General features: G+C 39.1%; 2 protein-coding genes across 2 annotated transcripts; both read right to left on the bottom strand.

The window, feature by feature from the left end:
* Positions 1-5,267: 5,267 nt before the first annotated feature.
* Positions 5,268-6,382, bottom strand: LOC118801414. Its single transcript, XM_036561782.1, has 2 exons — positions 5,876-6,382; positions 5,268-5,689 (listed from the first exon to the last, which is right to left on the bottom strand). The coding sequence occupies exons 1-2, from the start codon at positions 6,332-6,334 to the stop codon at positions 5,402-5,404; spliced, it is 747 nt and encodes a 248-aa protein (XP_036417675.1). The 5' UTR covers positions 6,335-6,382; the 3' UTR covers positions 5,268-5,401.
* Positions 6,383-13,152: 6,770 nt separating this feature from the next.
* Positions 13,153-15,050, bottom strand: LOC118810603. Its single transcript, XM_036574503.1, has 2 exons — positions 14,484-15,050; positions 13,153-13,824 (listed from the first exon to the last, which is right to left on the bottom strand). Exons 1-2 carry the CDS (start codon positions 15,048-15,050, stop codon positions 13,486-13,488), a joined length of 906 nt encoding a protein of 301 aa, XP_036430396.1. The 3' UTR covers positions 13,153-13,485.
* Between the last annotated feature and the right edge of the window lie 855 nt (positions 15,051-15,905).

The raw sequence follows: 15,905 nt of genomic DNA, 5'->3' as shown, positions 1-15,905 counted from the left end.
GTATACTAAATTGCACCTTGAAAAACATACATTTTCTTCTGTTTTTTTGTGGTTGCTCTTTGATTTAAAACAATTTATTTTATCTTTCTAATAATAGAAAGATAATGTTCCTCTGCTAAGCACTTTCAAATGGAACAGAAAGTGAGGATGTGAATTTATAGGGTGTTAGTTTGGAAGATAGAGTGGTTTCAGGCATGTTCCTCCCCCCAAACCTCAGTTATAATATAACTTCCTTTAGGATGATTACATAGGTTCGATTAGAATTAGGATGATACAACTAATAATAGTAATCTTTGTTTTTACAGCACATTTCATTTAGTCACAAAATTTGAATGTGCTTAGCAGAGGAACATTATCTTTCTATTATTAGAAAGAGAAAATAAATTGTTTTAAATCAAAGAACAACCACAGAAAAACAACATCATTATCTGGTCTTTGTTCGTTTTCATCAGATTTTCCTCTCTGCACTGTTCATTCATTAAGTTTTCATGTTTAAGAAACCAGAACATAGACGCACTGAATGTTCTTGGGCGAAGGGGTACAGCCTTGTCACCACACCAGATAGGGGAGTTGGTTGTAGTTTATGTTGAATAACTGTGAGGACCGATCATCACATCTTAAGTACATGACATTAATGCTTAGAGGTTATGTGAGCTCTTTGGAGCAGTTCAGTTAGGTCTTTTAAAAAGTGGAACAAAGGCTGACGAGGTCTTACAAAACTGCTTTGAGACAACTGACTGGCAGATGTGAACACACAGACTCTGTCGTAGGCTATTTAAGTCAGTGCATTGACGATGTTGTTACAAAAGCTACCGTCTGCACCTAACCCAACCAGAAACCCTGGGTCAGCCAAAAGATCCTCGTTAAACTCAAAGCATGGACCACTGCCTTCAACTTAAGGGACCCTGATGCCTAAAGGATATGACCTCCGAAAGTCAAGGATACCAAGAAAGCTTACAGGGACAAAGTGGAGTTCAACTACTACAGCTCTGACCCCAGATGCATGTGAAATGGAAAAACATTTCATTGTTCAGCCCACCCCATCACTCCCGGATGAGCTCAGCACCTTTTACACCTTTTACACATTTGATGCAGACAACACAACATCTGCCATGCACCCCCCTGTGAGCAGAGAGGCTGCCATGTTGACCCTAGAAACAGCAGACATGAGACAGTCTTTCAAAAGGGTCATGGAGACAGTTGCCATGCACTGATCAACTGGCAGAGGTGTTGACCAACATCTTTAACCTCTCCCTGACTCTGTGGTCCCCACCCCTTTTAAAGCATCTGTCATCGTTCCTGTCCCAAAGTAACCAGTGGTCTCCTGTGTAAATGACTACTGCCCTGTAGCACTGATATCAGTCATCATAAAGTGCAGGTCCAAGCCCACATCTGCTCCTTCTTGATACCTTGGGCCCTCTTCAGTTTTCATGCAGACCAAATAAGGCCACAGGTGATACCATCGCCTTGGCGACACACATTGTAATTGCCAACCTGGACAAAGGGAATACATATGTGAGAATGCTCTTTGTTGATTACAGCTCGGCATTCAAAAAGTGCTGCGTTGTAGGCAACAAGATGGAGATTAAAGTGATATAAGGTTGGATTTTGTAGTTTACACAGACAGCTTAGAAAAAAACGTGTAGTGAAAATATTACTTACATGCCCTGAAAACACTCTTTGACACAGATCTCTTTAAAACGCTGACCATTCACTCAGAATTTTGGCGGGAGACTGTGGCTAGGAAATGTGGTAGTGTCCAGAAGCTCACGCTGCTTGACCTTGTATAACAACATAAAAAGTCTGTGTTTAATTGTGCCCCACGTTAGGTTTTTCCTTGCACTCCCCTATGTGTGTGTGTTTGCAATTATGCATACTATCAGTCAAAAGTTTACAACACCGCCATTATTTTGGATTTTTATGCAGTTAAATGTCTCAGTGCACTCTGAAATTTAGGCATAGAACAAATAAACAATCTGAGATAAAAAGAAATCATGAAAATGTTTCAACAAAATTGAATCTACAATTTGACATCCAAATAGCCACCTTATTATATTTCATTAAGCTGCTATTTGCTGTGGTAGCCCTTTTGGTTCAGGGTACCAGTCACTCTGTGCAAGTCGCCAACTCTGGATCCAGCATAAGAGTCCCAGACAATCATGCTTCCCCCTCCATGTTCTACAGTTAGTGACACACACTAAGGAACTTTCATTTTGCCTACTCAACTCTGAACAAAAGCCCTGCTTGATGAACCAAAGATTTTATTTTTTGATTCATCGATCTATCAGGCCTCCTTTCAGTCTTCACTAGTCCACTGGAAGTACTGCATGGCCAAGGAAAGCCTCTTTTACTTATTTCGTTATCTTAGCAATGACTTAGCAATGACTGTCACTGCCACTCGACCTGTCAAACCTGCAGCTTGAAGTCTTCTCTTCACAGCTGAAACTTGGACTTGTTCAATTTAACCAATGTTTGAGTGTTGTCCTGGGTACTGCTTATCAAGCTGTTGACTCTTAGAAACTCTCCTCTGATTCAGTTGTGGCTTTGGGTCTGCCAGACTTGTCAGATTCCCCCAGTTTTCAGGTACCTTTTGATGGTGTAGGAAACAGTACTCACTGACATCCTGGTTTTCTTTGCAATTTCTCTAAAGGGATGACCTATACTTGTAAGGGTTATAGTTGTCTGTCTGTTTTCCTTTGTTAATTGCCTTTTTTGTCTGTTTTAAAACTGTTTTTACATGCTGGAGGTTTGTAAGTAATCATCAAATGTTGGGACGCCTGTAGGAATCAACTAAAGCTAAATTTAAGCTAAATTTACTTCCATTGCCGCAAACCAGCTATAAGTTGTTAAGCAATTATAGCCTTTGTTAACCAATTATAGCCTTTTTATACTCTGAGATTGACATTACTCTTTAGTTTTCAGTTAATTGATCAGTTTTTAACCTCTTACCCATTTCAGGTCATCCACGGGACTTGAAGTGTGTGTGTGTGTGTGTGTGTGTGTGTGTGTGTGTGCTTTGAAGGACAGGGTAAAAGGGGGCCACCAAAGTATGCAGAGAAACAGATGGAATACAGTCTGTAGAACTACAAAGTGCACCTATACGATAAGTAGACAAAGAGTTTGGATACAAGAGGGTGTACTTAATGTAGTGGCTGTCTGGTGTATGTTTAACTGAGTATAGATTTGTACTAGGCTACTCTACCCACAACTGTTGAACTGAAAAATGACAAATGAAAAATGCCTTTTTTTCCCTTTTAACAAACCGCAGTGGATTGTAACGGTGGTAAGCTTTCCAGGTTTGCTGTTTGATGTGAGCAAAATGTCTTTGTTTTTTTTTATTTATTTATTTATTTATGTATTTATGTATATATGTATGCATTTATTTATGTAATTTTAAACAGATTCACAGATTTTGACCCGAATAGCCTGACATTCGTTTTTGTATTCATTATGTGTGAACACAAATGTGCAAATGTTTTTCAAAGATTTGTGCCACAGGCCTCAAATGCTATTTCCAGGGCATGATGAGAAAATTAGCCTATTGGGTCAATGCTCTCCTGCTAAATAACTAACCTGTCACAGATGTCATGGGTCACGTGGTGGAGGGGGATGCTAGAGCCTATTCCAGCAGCCATTGGGTGGAAGGCAGGATACACCCTGGACTGGGTTCGCCAGTCCATCACAGGCCCTCGTATGAAAAATTGCCCGAATATTAAGTTAAAAAAGTTAAACATATGGGAAGTTAAAATTATGTGAAAGTGTGTTCTATAGAGGTTGTAGGCTTGCTGTACAGATCATGCCATTAGGGCTGTTTTATATTACAATTCAGCAGAAAGCTTCCATGCACACTCACACAGTTAGTGATGGGCAGTACAGTTTCTTTTATCTTCATAATGTGCTCATTTAGCAATATTGTCTATCCTTTAATATTCAATAAATCTTAGTCTAGATTCTAATTAACCAAAAATTACATTACATTATAAAACACTATTTCAATAAATGTGAAACTATAAAGACGTTACAGTAAGAAATGGCTGTCCAGCAAACAGACTTGCAGGCCAAACTTACAAGAGTCGCTGATACAAAGCCATGCTGTCTTAATTAAACAAAAGACAGGAACTCAGATTCAGTGAAAGAAACTGCAAAAAGAACATCATAGAAGGACAGTTCCTACTGTTGATTAGGTAATTCTTAAAGGTTTGAACAATCTCAGAAAAATCTGATGTTCAATTCAACATCCGCTCTTACTCAAGAAAAAAGAGAGAATAAAGAAAAAATCATATTATGTTTGTGCACAAAGATTTTTCTGTGAATTCCTGTATGTTTCAAATCAGAAGGTAGCACCTGTAGGACCTGTTTATTTCTCCTTTTATACTTGTCTTTTATCCATGGGGGGGCACAGTGATTGTGATTTATGGTTCAGATGTCTCTGACGTTCTTATCTTTTTAAAAGGAATTGAGTTTCTTAAAGATATGCAGAGTTTGGCAAGTATGTGATGACCATGAAATCTTTTATAGATTACTTTGTTCTGTGGTGTATGAGTGTCTTTTTTTGTAATTTTAAGGCACTTTAGGCTTTGATTTTATAAACTTTGAGAAACATGAGGCATAAAGTAACAAGAAACAAAAAAATGTTAATAAGCATTTTTAAATTCAAGTAATGCACATTAAAAACCAATATACAATAAACAGACAGCATGTCAGATTAAGCTTTTTCCAAACAACACAAGAAATTACACTTTGATGGCATTGCCTACATGCAGAAATGGAAACTGACAGAAGGTAGGATTTACCTGCTTTAACTAAATCACAGTGAATCTAATGCTAACATGGTAGGGGGTTCAGAACATGAAATGAAATTCACAGATTTAAACCACAAGAGATTATTGCCATACAATGCAGCCAAGCTAGATTTCATTCTCCACTTCAAAACATTCTCATGATGTCATTTTTAAACATTTGGGCCTATTTATTCTGCTATTTCCACTGAACTCATACACAAAAGCTATACACACATTAATATATTAAAGCAAAGATGAGTAAAAACTAGATGGCAGATGCTACACCATAATGCTCCTCATCCTGCTCAGTTGTTTGTTGCTGGATATACTGCTGGTTGTGTTCAGTTTGTAGTTGGTTGAGATTTGAGCTTTGTTGCTGGTGGACATGTCCAGATATGTGAATTATAGATGAGATATCAGATATTTTAATGTTTGTCGATGTATAAAATGTGGAAATTGGGACTAAATCCAGCTGGATTAGCATTATGGAGAAATGTAGCATGTCCATAGAGAGTTACAAATGCAGATGTTTTATGATAGTCCTCAACTTACGGAGTAAATGCATCAGCTAATATCGGTCTGAATCAGATCATCTTTCTGATGCAGATGCTGTTATCTGCCTATAGCGGTAAGATTACATCATCCTGCATCCCTCGCTGGTCAGGACACGCAGTAGGGGTTGAATCCTGCAGGCCCATGTCGTCTAACATTTGGCTCCATTTGTCTTTAACAGGCTCTTTTGCCGCCTCTTGGACCAGGTGTTTAAGTTTCTTTTTCAAAAGATGATCAGTCTCATCAAAGAGAAGTTCCTTATAGAGCGCCTTATTATAAGGCTTGCGTCCTTTACACATTATAGTGAATACTGCCCAGATAAGTAATATCACACACAGGAGAGCCATTCCAGTGACCTTAGAAACAGTACATTGGAAATGAAAAAACAGAGTCTTTATTAAGATAAAGTTAAGAGTTGAATCAATGAGTATATTATATACTAACAACATCCTGCTGTCCTGTTAGAAATATGACAATTATTAAATAGGGTGGGAATTATAAATATAAATAATAATAAATGAAAAATGATATAGAAGACTTACACGTGATATACTTTTCCAGTGTCTTATAGCTGCAGATTGTTCACTTGTAGGTTTATCTTTACAAAGTGGTTGCTCATCCCTGGCTGTTATGTTCCGTGATGTTGTTACATAGCACACCCACCAGTCTCCATCCATCAGTGCTGTCACGATCCACAGTGTTCCCACAGTCAGAGCTCTCAGAATTCGCTTCACAATCACCCAGGAATAAGTACAATTTTGGGCAGTACAAATCTCCAAAAAGATTTTGTCCACCACAATTATGATTAACGTGAAAATGGTGAAGGGTAGAAGAATGTAAGCTATGCAGAACCAGATGTTTTCATCAGGGTCACATGGGCAAAAAAAATCCTGTTTGAAAATGTACTGGAAGATAACAAAAAAGCAGACAACAGCAAACGCACCACCATCTGATGATAGCAGTTCTGTTAGAGCTTTAGCGGAGAAGTCTGGATGGGTCATTGTTGCTGCTCAGACTGTAGCCTGCCTTGTGCATTGTGCATGAAATTATTGAAAGGCAGCCCAGAGTATATAAGAGAGACACCAGCAAAGCCTACTTCTGAATGAAAGAGGGAGGAGTCAGAACTCTGTGGTGATGGTGTGTTTGATGTTTGTTTTTGATTTAGGTCTCTTGGTTATCTTCTTGCAGATCTTCAGATTGTCACTGTAGTGGAAAACTAAACAAGCCTTCTTTCTTCATCTAATAAACTTTATTCATCCAATACAATGTATACAATGTATGTAGACTGAAACGGTTGAATTAAGAAATAATGAAATTTAATTCAATACAGACGTTTATAGATACGCTTTCAAAGAAAATTGCAAAGTAATTAGCTACGTAAAAATGAGGTATTTTGCAGGTGAGTGTATATGATGAACATGAAAGTCAAAGCAACATTTAAGATACATTGTCACAAACAAAGAATACTATAATAACTTGACTGGCATTAAAAGTGTGTTTGTGAATGTAGATGTATGCATGTGCTTTCACTTTCTGGATTTATGCCCGTGGTTAGTTTACACCGTACCTTATACAATGTTTTTTTTCCTGCCAACAGTGCATTTTCTTTTGATGTGGTTATGCGCATGTTCTTTTCTCACGCACAGGCGCCAGATGCATGTGCTCGAATTCTGTAGTTTCTCAGAAGGTTTACATAAAGGCCGTGCATAGGGTCGACCACATGCACACACTGATGTCCTGTTGACAAACAACAATGCTTACTATTGGAAAAATGTAAAAACTGTACGTGGGAAACTAAAAAGATGTCATTGAAAAAACAAGAAAGAAAGAAAGAAATGGCCATGATTGAAAATTTTCCTCATGGAAGTCTGAAATGTGTATATAAAATATTTAAGTGAACGTGAGATAGCTATGACACAAGATTACATGACATCAATGTACCTGAAAACCAAAACTTTATTTTACAGTCATAGCCCCTTAAAAATGGGGGATATGTACAGGTAAAATGGTTATACTCTTCACCCGATTTGGGTGTAAATACGCTTTTACTTTTTACTATGAGCACTTTTAGCTCATAGTCATCATTTAATCAAACTGTGAAATGTTTCAGATCATCAAACTGCTTTTAATATACTCTCATAAATAAAGGTATGACACTGTCACTGGGCTGGTACCCTTAAGTGTACATCTCAGTACCTTTAGTCAGGGAACATAATTTTACCATAATCCATTGAAATGTTGTATTGACTCCACTCACTCCGTCGCGTCTCCAGGCTTTTTATTTTATTGATCTGTTTTAAAACATTAGGTTATGAAAAGGTACAAATACATACTTTCCAACTATGAAAAACTTTATGGTGCACAATTGGACCTTAAAACTAAAACCATTTAGACTGTTTGTACCTTTACAGTACCTTTATTTCTAACACTGTAGGCCAGAATAACCCAAGTAACCACAAAATGCTGTTTTTAAATGATGATTTCATTTATTGAAAGAAAAATGCTTTTCAGCCTTACCTGGCTATCTGAAAAAGTGATTACCCCCTTAGCTACTAATTTAACCAGTTAACCAAATTCAATAGACTACTAGGTTCAGTTTCACTGGCCACACCCAGGCATGATTACTGCCAGACCTGTTGAATCTAAACATCACTTAAATAGAATCTGTCTGTCAATGTGAAGCAGCTAGAAGGTCTCAAAAAGCACATGATGCTACATTCTAAAGAGAAGCAAAACAAAATAATTGAAATCTACTAGTCTGGAGAGGGTTAAAACGCCATTTCTAAGGCTCTGGGACTCTAGTGAACCACAGTGAGAGTCACTATCCACAAACTGAGAAAACTTGGAACAGTGGTGGAGTGGCCGGCCTACCAAAATTTCACCAAGAACGCACTGACGACTCATCCAGAAAGTCACAAAAAAACTCAAACGAACATCTAAAGAACTACAGGCCTCACATGCCCTGATCAAGATCAATGTACACAATTCCACAATAAGAAAGACATGGGGCAAAAAGAGCGTCCATGGGAGAGCTGCAAGCCCCAAACCACTGCTGACCAAAAAGAACACAAAGGCTCATCTTGCATTTACCAAAAACCATCTAGATGACCCCCCAGGTCCTTTGGGATAACATTCTGTGGACTGATGAGTCAAAGGTGGAACTTTTGGAAGACATGGGTCCTGTTACATCTAGCATAAGCTAACACTGCATTCCACCATAAGCACATCATACCAGCAACCAAACATGGATAGTGGGATGGTCTGGGGCTGCTTTGCTTCTGCAGGACCTGGACGACTTGTCATAATTGGTGGAACCATAAATTCTGTTCTCTATCAGAAAATCCTGAAGCACAATATCCACCTGTCAGTTTGTGACCAAAAGCTCAAGCACAGTTGGGTTATGCAGCAGGACAATGATCCAAAGCACAGAAGCGGGTCCACCTCTGAATGGCTCAAAAGAAAAAAAAATTAAGGTTTTGGAGTGGCCGAGTCAAAGTCGGCTCAGATTCCATTGAGATGCTGTGGTAAGACCTTAAACGGGCGATTCATGTCCAAAAACCCTCCAATACAGCCGAATTAAAACAATTCTGCAAAGAAGATACGGCCAAAATTCCTCACAGTGATGTAAAAGACAAGTTATCACCAATGTTTGATTGTGGTTGTTACTGTCAAGGGTGGCACAACCAGTTATTAGGTTTAGGGGGGCAATTACATTTTCACATTGATGATATAGGTTTTGACTAAATCTTTATCTTCAATAAATGGAATGATCATTTAAAAGCTGCGTTTTGTATTTATTTGTGTTGTCTATATCTAAAATTAGTTGAATGATCTGAAACGTTTAAATGTGACAAATTAGCAAAAAGAAAAGAAACGGATGAGCACATACTTTTCTCTTTCTAGCAGGATTACATTAATACTTCTGTCGTGATTCTGCCAAATTCATATTACAGAAGCAAATCTTAATTTAGGAGTTTTATCTTATCTTACAGCATCTTATCTCCAGTTATGAAATCCTGAACTACTCAACCGAGGTTGTTAATCAACTTTTATGTCCGTTATCAAGCAACGAATGATACATGCACAGCTGAAACGTAAACATGTAATCAAAATAGCGGTAAAAATGTAAGGTAGCTAGACAACTATTGTTATCGATGTAAAAAAGGGCAGAACAAAACTAAAGTGCGATAAGAATATGACAGCACCCTGTGCTATTTATCAGAGCATTGCCGCTCCCCAGTTTCAGTTCATATTTACATCCTGCTTTACGTTAACATTCTGTTAACATAATGCTGATGTTATGTCTCCTAATGAACGAACACAAATTTAACTCAAAAAATCTTCACTACTCACCACCATCACTGTAATATTGTGGTGCCATTGAAGAAGAAGATTGCACATTAAGGGTGAATGCTCTTTTATAGAACAGGCTGCAAGGGAGAATTGCCGCTCAGCGCTAACCAAGCGGCCGAAATAGCAGGCAAGTCACTTCTATCCATACACTTTCTGGTAGGCATTAACACTGGCACCAGCTACCCAACAGCCCCACACAGAACAGAGCACATACAACACATAACACATCTTAACTAACACCAACAACTTGAACTACAAACATTACAGTTCTCCTACCACAATGCGGCACCTCCCGAGAGCCTCTTTTCACGGTCGTTCTGACCATGCCTCCCGCACTCCCACAGCAGTGCCGCCAGTGGAGAGACACTACAATATACTACATGATGAGTTTTCATCAACATTAACACAGGTAGGTAATAAGAGGGAGTGGTGGAGTGTCTGGGAGTTTCAAAATAAAGAATTAAGGGGAAAAAATCTTTAAAGTGAAACCACCGCTTTGCAATATCAATAAATATAACATCTTTACGGTAGTAGTAAACTATGCTGTCTGTCATAAAAGAAGCAGAAGGTTAAAACGGAAGTTAGGACACTGCTGGCGTTGTCCTAAAGCAGGACAGTGTTCAGGAATTTTTGTCTAGAATGTTTCTATAATAATCTGTTCTCATCTGGAGTTAATGAATAAGGTTATGAGCTGTTGTTCTGTAATAACTACTGTTCTAAATTCAGTCCTAACTGACATTGTCATGGTGACTAAACAGATGAGATAAGATTTCAGCCTTCATCAATAGCCTACCATGGTGAGCGAAGCTATGGTGAACTATGAAACTGTGACATTTGCTACCTTCTGGTTGAGTTTTACACATCAGCATTACACCAGGGAAGCAAGTGGTAGATGTGATTAGTAAATAACAGCAGCCAGCCCCCTTTGTTGGCTAAAACAAGCACAATGTGAGACGTCTGCATTTCTGTTCAGTGGCCAGATCTTTCCTAGAACATTCCAGTGTGTTTTTAATTCAATTTTTAAAACTGGTGACATTTTCAGGGACAGCTCCAGGTGGATACAGGCCACCAAAAAGGAGGACTGTCCCTGAAAACTGGGACATCTGGTCAGCCCCAAAAAAAGTGTGGTTTAAGATAACCTTAATTTTACATAAAGTTAGGAAGCATAACCTGGTTAATGCTAGCTTGTTAATGTCTTTAATTTAATGATTTTTATTGAACATTAGCTGGTCATTTAGTGCTAGCTGATTTACCTCAGAAATCATGTGAACTTGTGAACGAGTGAGAGGAGAGAGATGTACATGCATTAATGACCGAGAGATAATACCGCCCCGTCATTGCCGTTATTAGTGTAGTTGTTAACTAGTAGATTGAGGTGCCTAACCCCCCAAGGGCTGTATCCTCCTGTGTTACCCCTCCCTGTGTTTCACATTGGGGTTAGTGTTAGGCATTTCTTGGTGTGTGCTGAAGTGTCTGTCCAAAATAAAGGAGCATTCGCCTATACACTAAATGTTTCCTGTGTCTTCTACTACACTAAACGCTATAATATTGAGGTTTAGTGACAAGATTGGTGTAAAGAAATGGGAACGTAACACCATTTTAAACAGTTTAATGAACCCCTGTAATACAGCAGTCATTTACAAATGTTTTGTATTGACCTTTTTTCCCATGGACAAGTGATTTTGGCCTTTGGACTAATAAAATATGGATTTACTCGTCCATAGGACAAGTCCCTGGAAAAGCTTTATCTCAAGCCCTGTTCAATCCATAGTCTGCATGGAGAACACAGTATACAAACTGTGCGGTTAAATAGAGATAAAGCACATATTTGCTGATATTATATCAACATACTACAAGTCAGTAGGCCCATCACAGCAGTGGTCAGTCACAAATGCCTAGGGTTATGTGTGCCCATCACCCAGTGTTATATTGGGCTGCCAGCAAACACAAACTCTGTGAGGAATAACAGGATCAAAACAATAACAATGCAGAGTTCTATTTATTAAATAACAAAATCTGTATTTATTAGTACAAAACATTAGTACTAAAAACACATCAGTCTGTTTTAGTGTCATTTTACCCCACATTACAAGAGCCTGGTGTGAATGCACTAAGTCACTGTAATGTAATCCTCCAAGAAAACATCTAGTCAAAACACATTAATAAATACATTTGCACATCCAGAGGTTCTCATTTTATCTCTTCTCTAATGTTATACTAAAATGCTAACTGAATGGTTTAGTTTGCATTTCTGTAATAACCACGTTTGGTTACTAAAAAGTGAAAAACACACATTTTGCGTCATTATGTAACATCTGGGTAGATCTGCCTCAAATAAATAGGTTTGCTTGTTTAGATAAAGCACAGGCATAGTATGGGGTCTGCAGGACTACAGTAAAATTGATCTTTTATATTTTGGCATTTATTAATAAATATGAGGCGATCCTTTGAGGACCCATATCGTGAAAAACAAATGTTCCTCCCTTTTTTGAAATAAAACAGTTTGATGTAGGATGTTAACACTATTACAGTTTCAAAACGTACCTTTCACTCTGCAGTCCACAAAGTCTGCATATGCACATTAAGCTGCAAAAGCAGACTGTTTTGAATTAGCTGTTTTTGTGAAATCACAAAAAGCAACAAACATACATATATTCACTTCTACAGCAGTTTGGCTCCGCCCATTCACATTAAAGTTCATAGGAGTGTTTTAGCCTAGATTGCTTTTTTTAACAAGGTACAATACTCCACAACCAATCAGAACAACATCAGTTACATCTGTCAGTATTAAAGGCACAGTAACAAAACAGTATGCAATTGTAAGAGATAAAGAGAGGTTATGTAAAATAGCCATGTAAAAAATCAATAGTTGTTGGTACATAAACCTAAAGAAACATCTTAAGCAGGCAAGAAAAAATAAAATACAGGGAAAATGTACAATAGAGGCCCTTAACAGGCAACGGAGTTTTTATCTCATCTGTAAACATGCTGTTAGTAAACGAAAACAAAATAAAACAATAAGGAGCAAGTTTATAAAAGCACCGGTTTAACCCTGTATTATGTTTCTCAATGTCTCTTAAGTCAAGCTCTAATAATATCAAACAAGTCTCAAAAAACATTGACTGTCCTGTCAGTCTGAAGCATCATGTTACAACAGGCCTAACGGACCTTCTGGAAGACAATCAGAGAAAAGATAACTGAACGTTCAGATCTAACGTGCCCAAACCAATCCTGCACAACCACACACGTGATGTGCTTTGAAATGTCTTATAAAAACCCATCATACTGCTATTAAATGTCTCACATAACAATTTGGCAACACCCAGGGACTAAAAGCTAGGCCTGTGATTTTGGCAGTTTTAGTTGTGGACAGGTTGTGGATTATGGACCGAAACCGTTTTTGTGGAGTACTGAGATAATAATGCATATCACTGCTGTCGGAAGAAAACCTTATATCTCCATTTTTTTCATTTTTCAGTTTTTGACATAATTTGAAAATACCTGTTGCCCTTTACTTTGTTTGTAAAGTTATCATTTTGGAGATACGAGGTTTTCTCCCGACAACAGCGATATACTGAAAGTTGTGCTTATTGGGCTGAAAATAAAATTACACAAGCAACCCTTAAATAGCCCACCGTAGTGAAATAGTTACTGCCACACCTTTCCCTCCTCATGCACAGATCACACATAGGATACAAATTAGAAAAATTAGAAAAGAATTACATATTAAGTAAAACTTTTGGCTTTTTCTGAAATATAAATAAAATTTGCTAGTCTATCAAAGTGTAGATTTTCACACTCAGGGATGGGTCTTTCCTTTTACTAAGTGGAATGCTGGGTGTGATATTGTCCGCCAAACATCCTCCTCTGCAGCCCCTAATGGCTGGTACTGACCCTGACGCACATCTCCCTGCATGCTGCTCACAGGCTGACTCTCGATGTATCTTAACACATTCTCACTGAGCAGCTTGGCTCTTTGCACAGCCTGCTCCTGCAGCTTTTCCTCCAGCATGGCAGCGGTCTCCTGCTCCACATAAACCTCGAAGAGAGACTTGTAATACGGCTTCCATCGGGTCATGACAGATGAACTTACTGTCAACAGGAGTGAAAACCCCAGAATGAGAATCAGTCCAATTATCTGGAGGAAATAAGCAGAGAAAGCTATGTAATGCAATGCTTTAGGTCTGTCCTCATAAAAATTTGAATGGCATAGTGTAGGGGAGACATAACAAAAACATTATATCACAACACACAGACATTTTTACAGTATGTATCACAATATTTAGTTTTTCAGTAAGTTGGAACTGACAAAATAGAGCCATCTTTAAGAGTGTTAATGTAAATAAGACATGTTAGCTTTAGTGAAATTATTACAGCCGTTGTGCCTTAACGGCCTGAACAAGTTCACGATGGATGGACGGACGGATATATACAGGCCAGGCTTCTGTCCTTCTTTTGAATAACTACGCCATCTGCACTTTTTCCATATAATTACTTGGGAATTTAAGGCGTTAGCAGAGTCCCACTACTGGGCCTGCCCCTGTATCTGCCCTGCAAGAGCTTTGACACGCCCACTTCAATGCAATAACAACTTGACAATCAGCTGATTAGGGGTCAGAGGATATTCAGGACCAGGCTTAGGAACCACTAGATTACACAGCAGTTCAGAACTTGGCAATTCAGCACTGTCAGTGTATGTAAGAAGTGCTCGGCTATATGGCCTAAATAAGAGTCTTATAGTTGCTGTGCTTTTAAATCCTGGTGAGAATCAGCAGTTCCTCTACACCACTCACTCACCCGCGACTCACTGCTGTACTTTCTCAAAGTTTCTGCCTCTTGTGGTGTTGGTAAATCCTTGCAGGCGATTTGTTCTCCCGTGCCATTCACAGCAACCGTGCGGATGCAGACGTACCAGTCACCGTCGATAAAGGCGACCACGATCCAGAGGGCGGCCGCGTAAAACACGTTCAGCAAATGCCTCCATATCAGACCGCAGAAATGCCAGCCCTCTTCGCCAAAGCCTGTGGGGCGGTAACAGTAGCCGCCGGCACAACAGCAGCACTCAAAGGTGTCACAGCACTCGCTGCTGCAGCACTTGGCCTCGGCTCGGACACAGCACCTACACACATAACACTGACACAGCTTCAGCAGCTGTGCGTCCAGCAGCATGAGGACGAAGAACATGATTCCCACAGGAAGGAGCAGATACAGCCAGCAGTGCACCACAGTTTCCTCAGGAGCTGTGCACGGACACGAGAACAGAAACTTGAAGAAGATGACCGTGACCACCACGGCGACCACCGTCCTCACAGGCAGCCTCGTGATTAGGTCCAGATTTATCGGCAAATGTGGATAACGTACCATTTTGGGTTGGATATGGAGGCCAGTACACGCAAATGTTGTTTATGTGCTGTTTTGCATTTTGTCAAGAGCAGCTTTGTGTTTATAAACGCTCGGAGACGCGCCTGACTGACATCCGCTTGGCTCCTTAGTGGCTGTTGGGGAGGAAGGGGCGGAGTCACTGTTAGTGAACCAATCGGAGGAGCGCTTTACCAGACATACCACGCCCACATGCCCGATGACGTAGTAAGTCCATGCTTTAGGCTGTGAAGCTGTGTTCAACGCTCCGAGAGGACCTACAAAACACTGTCTTAGTGTTTTTCTTTCTCTACCCAAACCAGTTCAGCTCAGCGCGGGTTAACTAATTAGCTAAAACGGGCAGGACAGTTTGGGAGCATGTTTTTTTACGTTTCGCTGTCATTTTAACTGTAGAAATGTGGGGTTTAACTTGCTTCAAATAGCTTTGCAGACTGTGTTGTTGTAACTGGTAGCTGTGTTGTGGGACTCGTCCAGGCTTGTGTTTTATGGGCTGTCAGTTTAAATTTGTTGACATTTATTGTGAAGGTAAAGCAGACTGTAGTTAAACATCTCATATGGAAACAAGGAAAAGCTGAGGAACAAAATGTACATTTGACTGGTAATGTGTTACATAATACGATGCCTTATTAAAATGTAATTATTATGAGTTGATTAACAGTTTTTGTATTATATGATTAGACTTATAATGGATAGGGTTGTCATAGCTACAAGAAACCCAAAATTATTTTGATTTAGAATGTGAGAAATACTGTGCACAATCCGCTTGTTGAGGTCTTTAAAACTGATGTACTTGACAACACAAAATGAAAAGTCTGTAAGGTGGATATAACAGTCAACACA

This window comes from Colossoma macropomum, unplaced genomic scaffold (assembly GCF_904425465.1).
Source record: "Colossoma macropomum unplaced genomic scaffold, Colossoma_macropomum, whole genome shotgun sequence".
NCBI classification, from domain to species: domain Eukaryota; kingdom Metazoa; phylum Chordata; class Actinopteri; order Characiformes; family Serrasalmidae; genus Colossoma; species Colossoma macropomum.
Note: the sequence above shows the minus strand (reverse complement) of the source record. Positions and strands in the feature narration are given on the sequence as shown.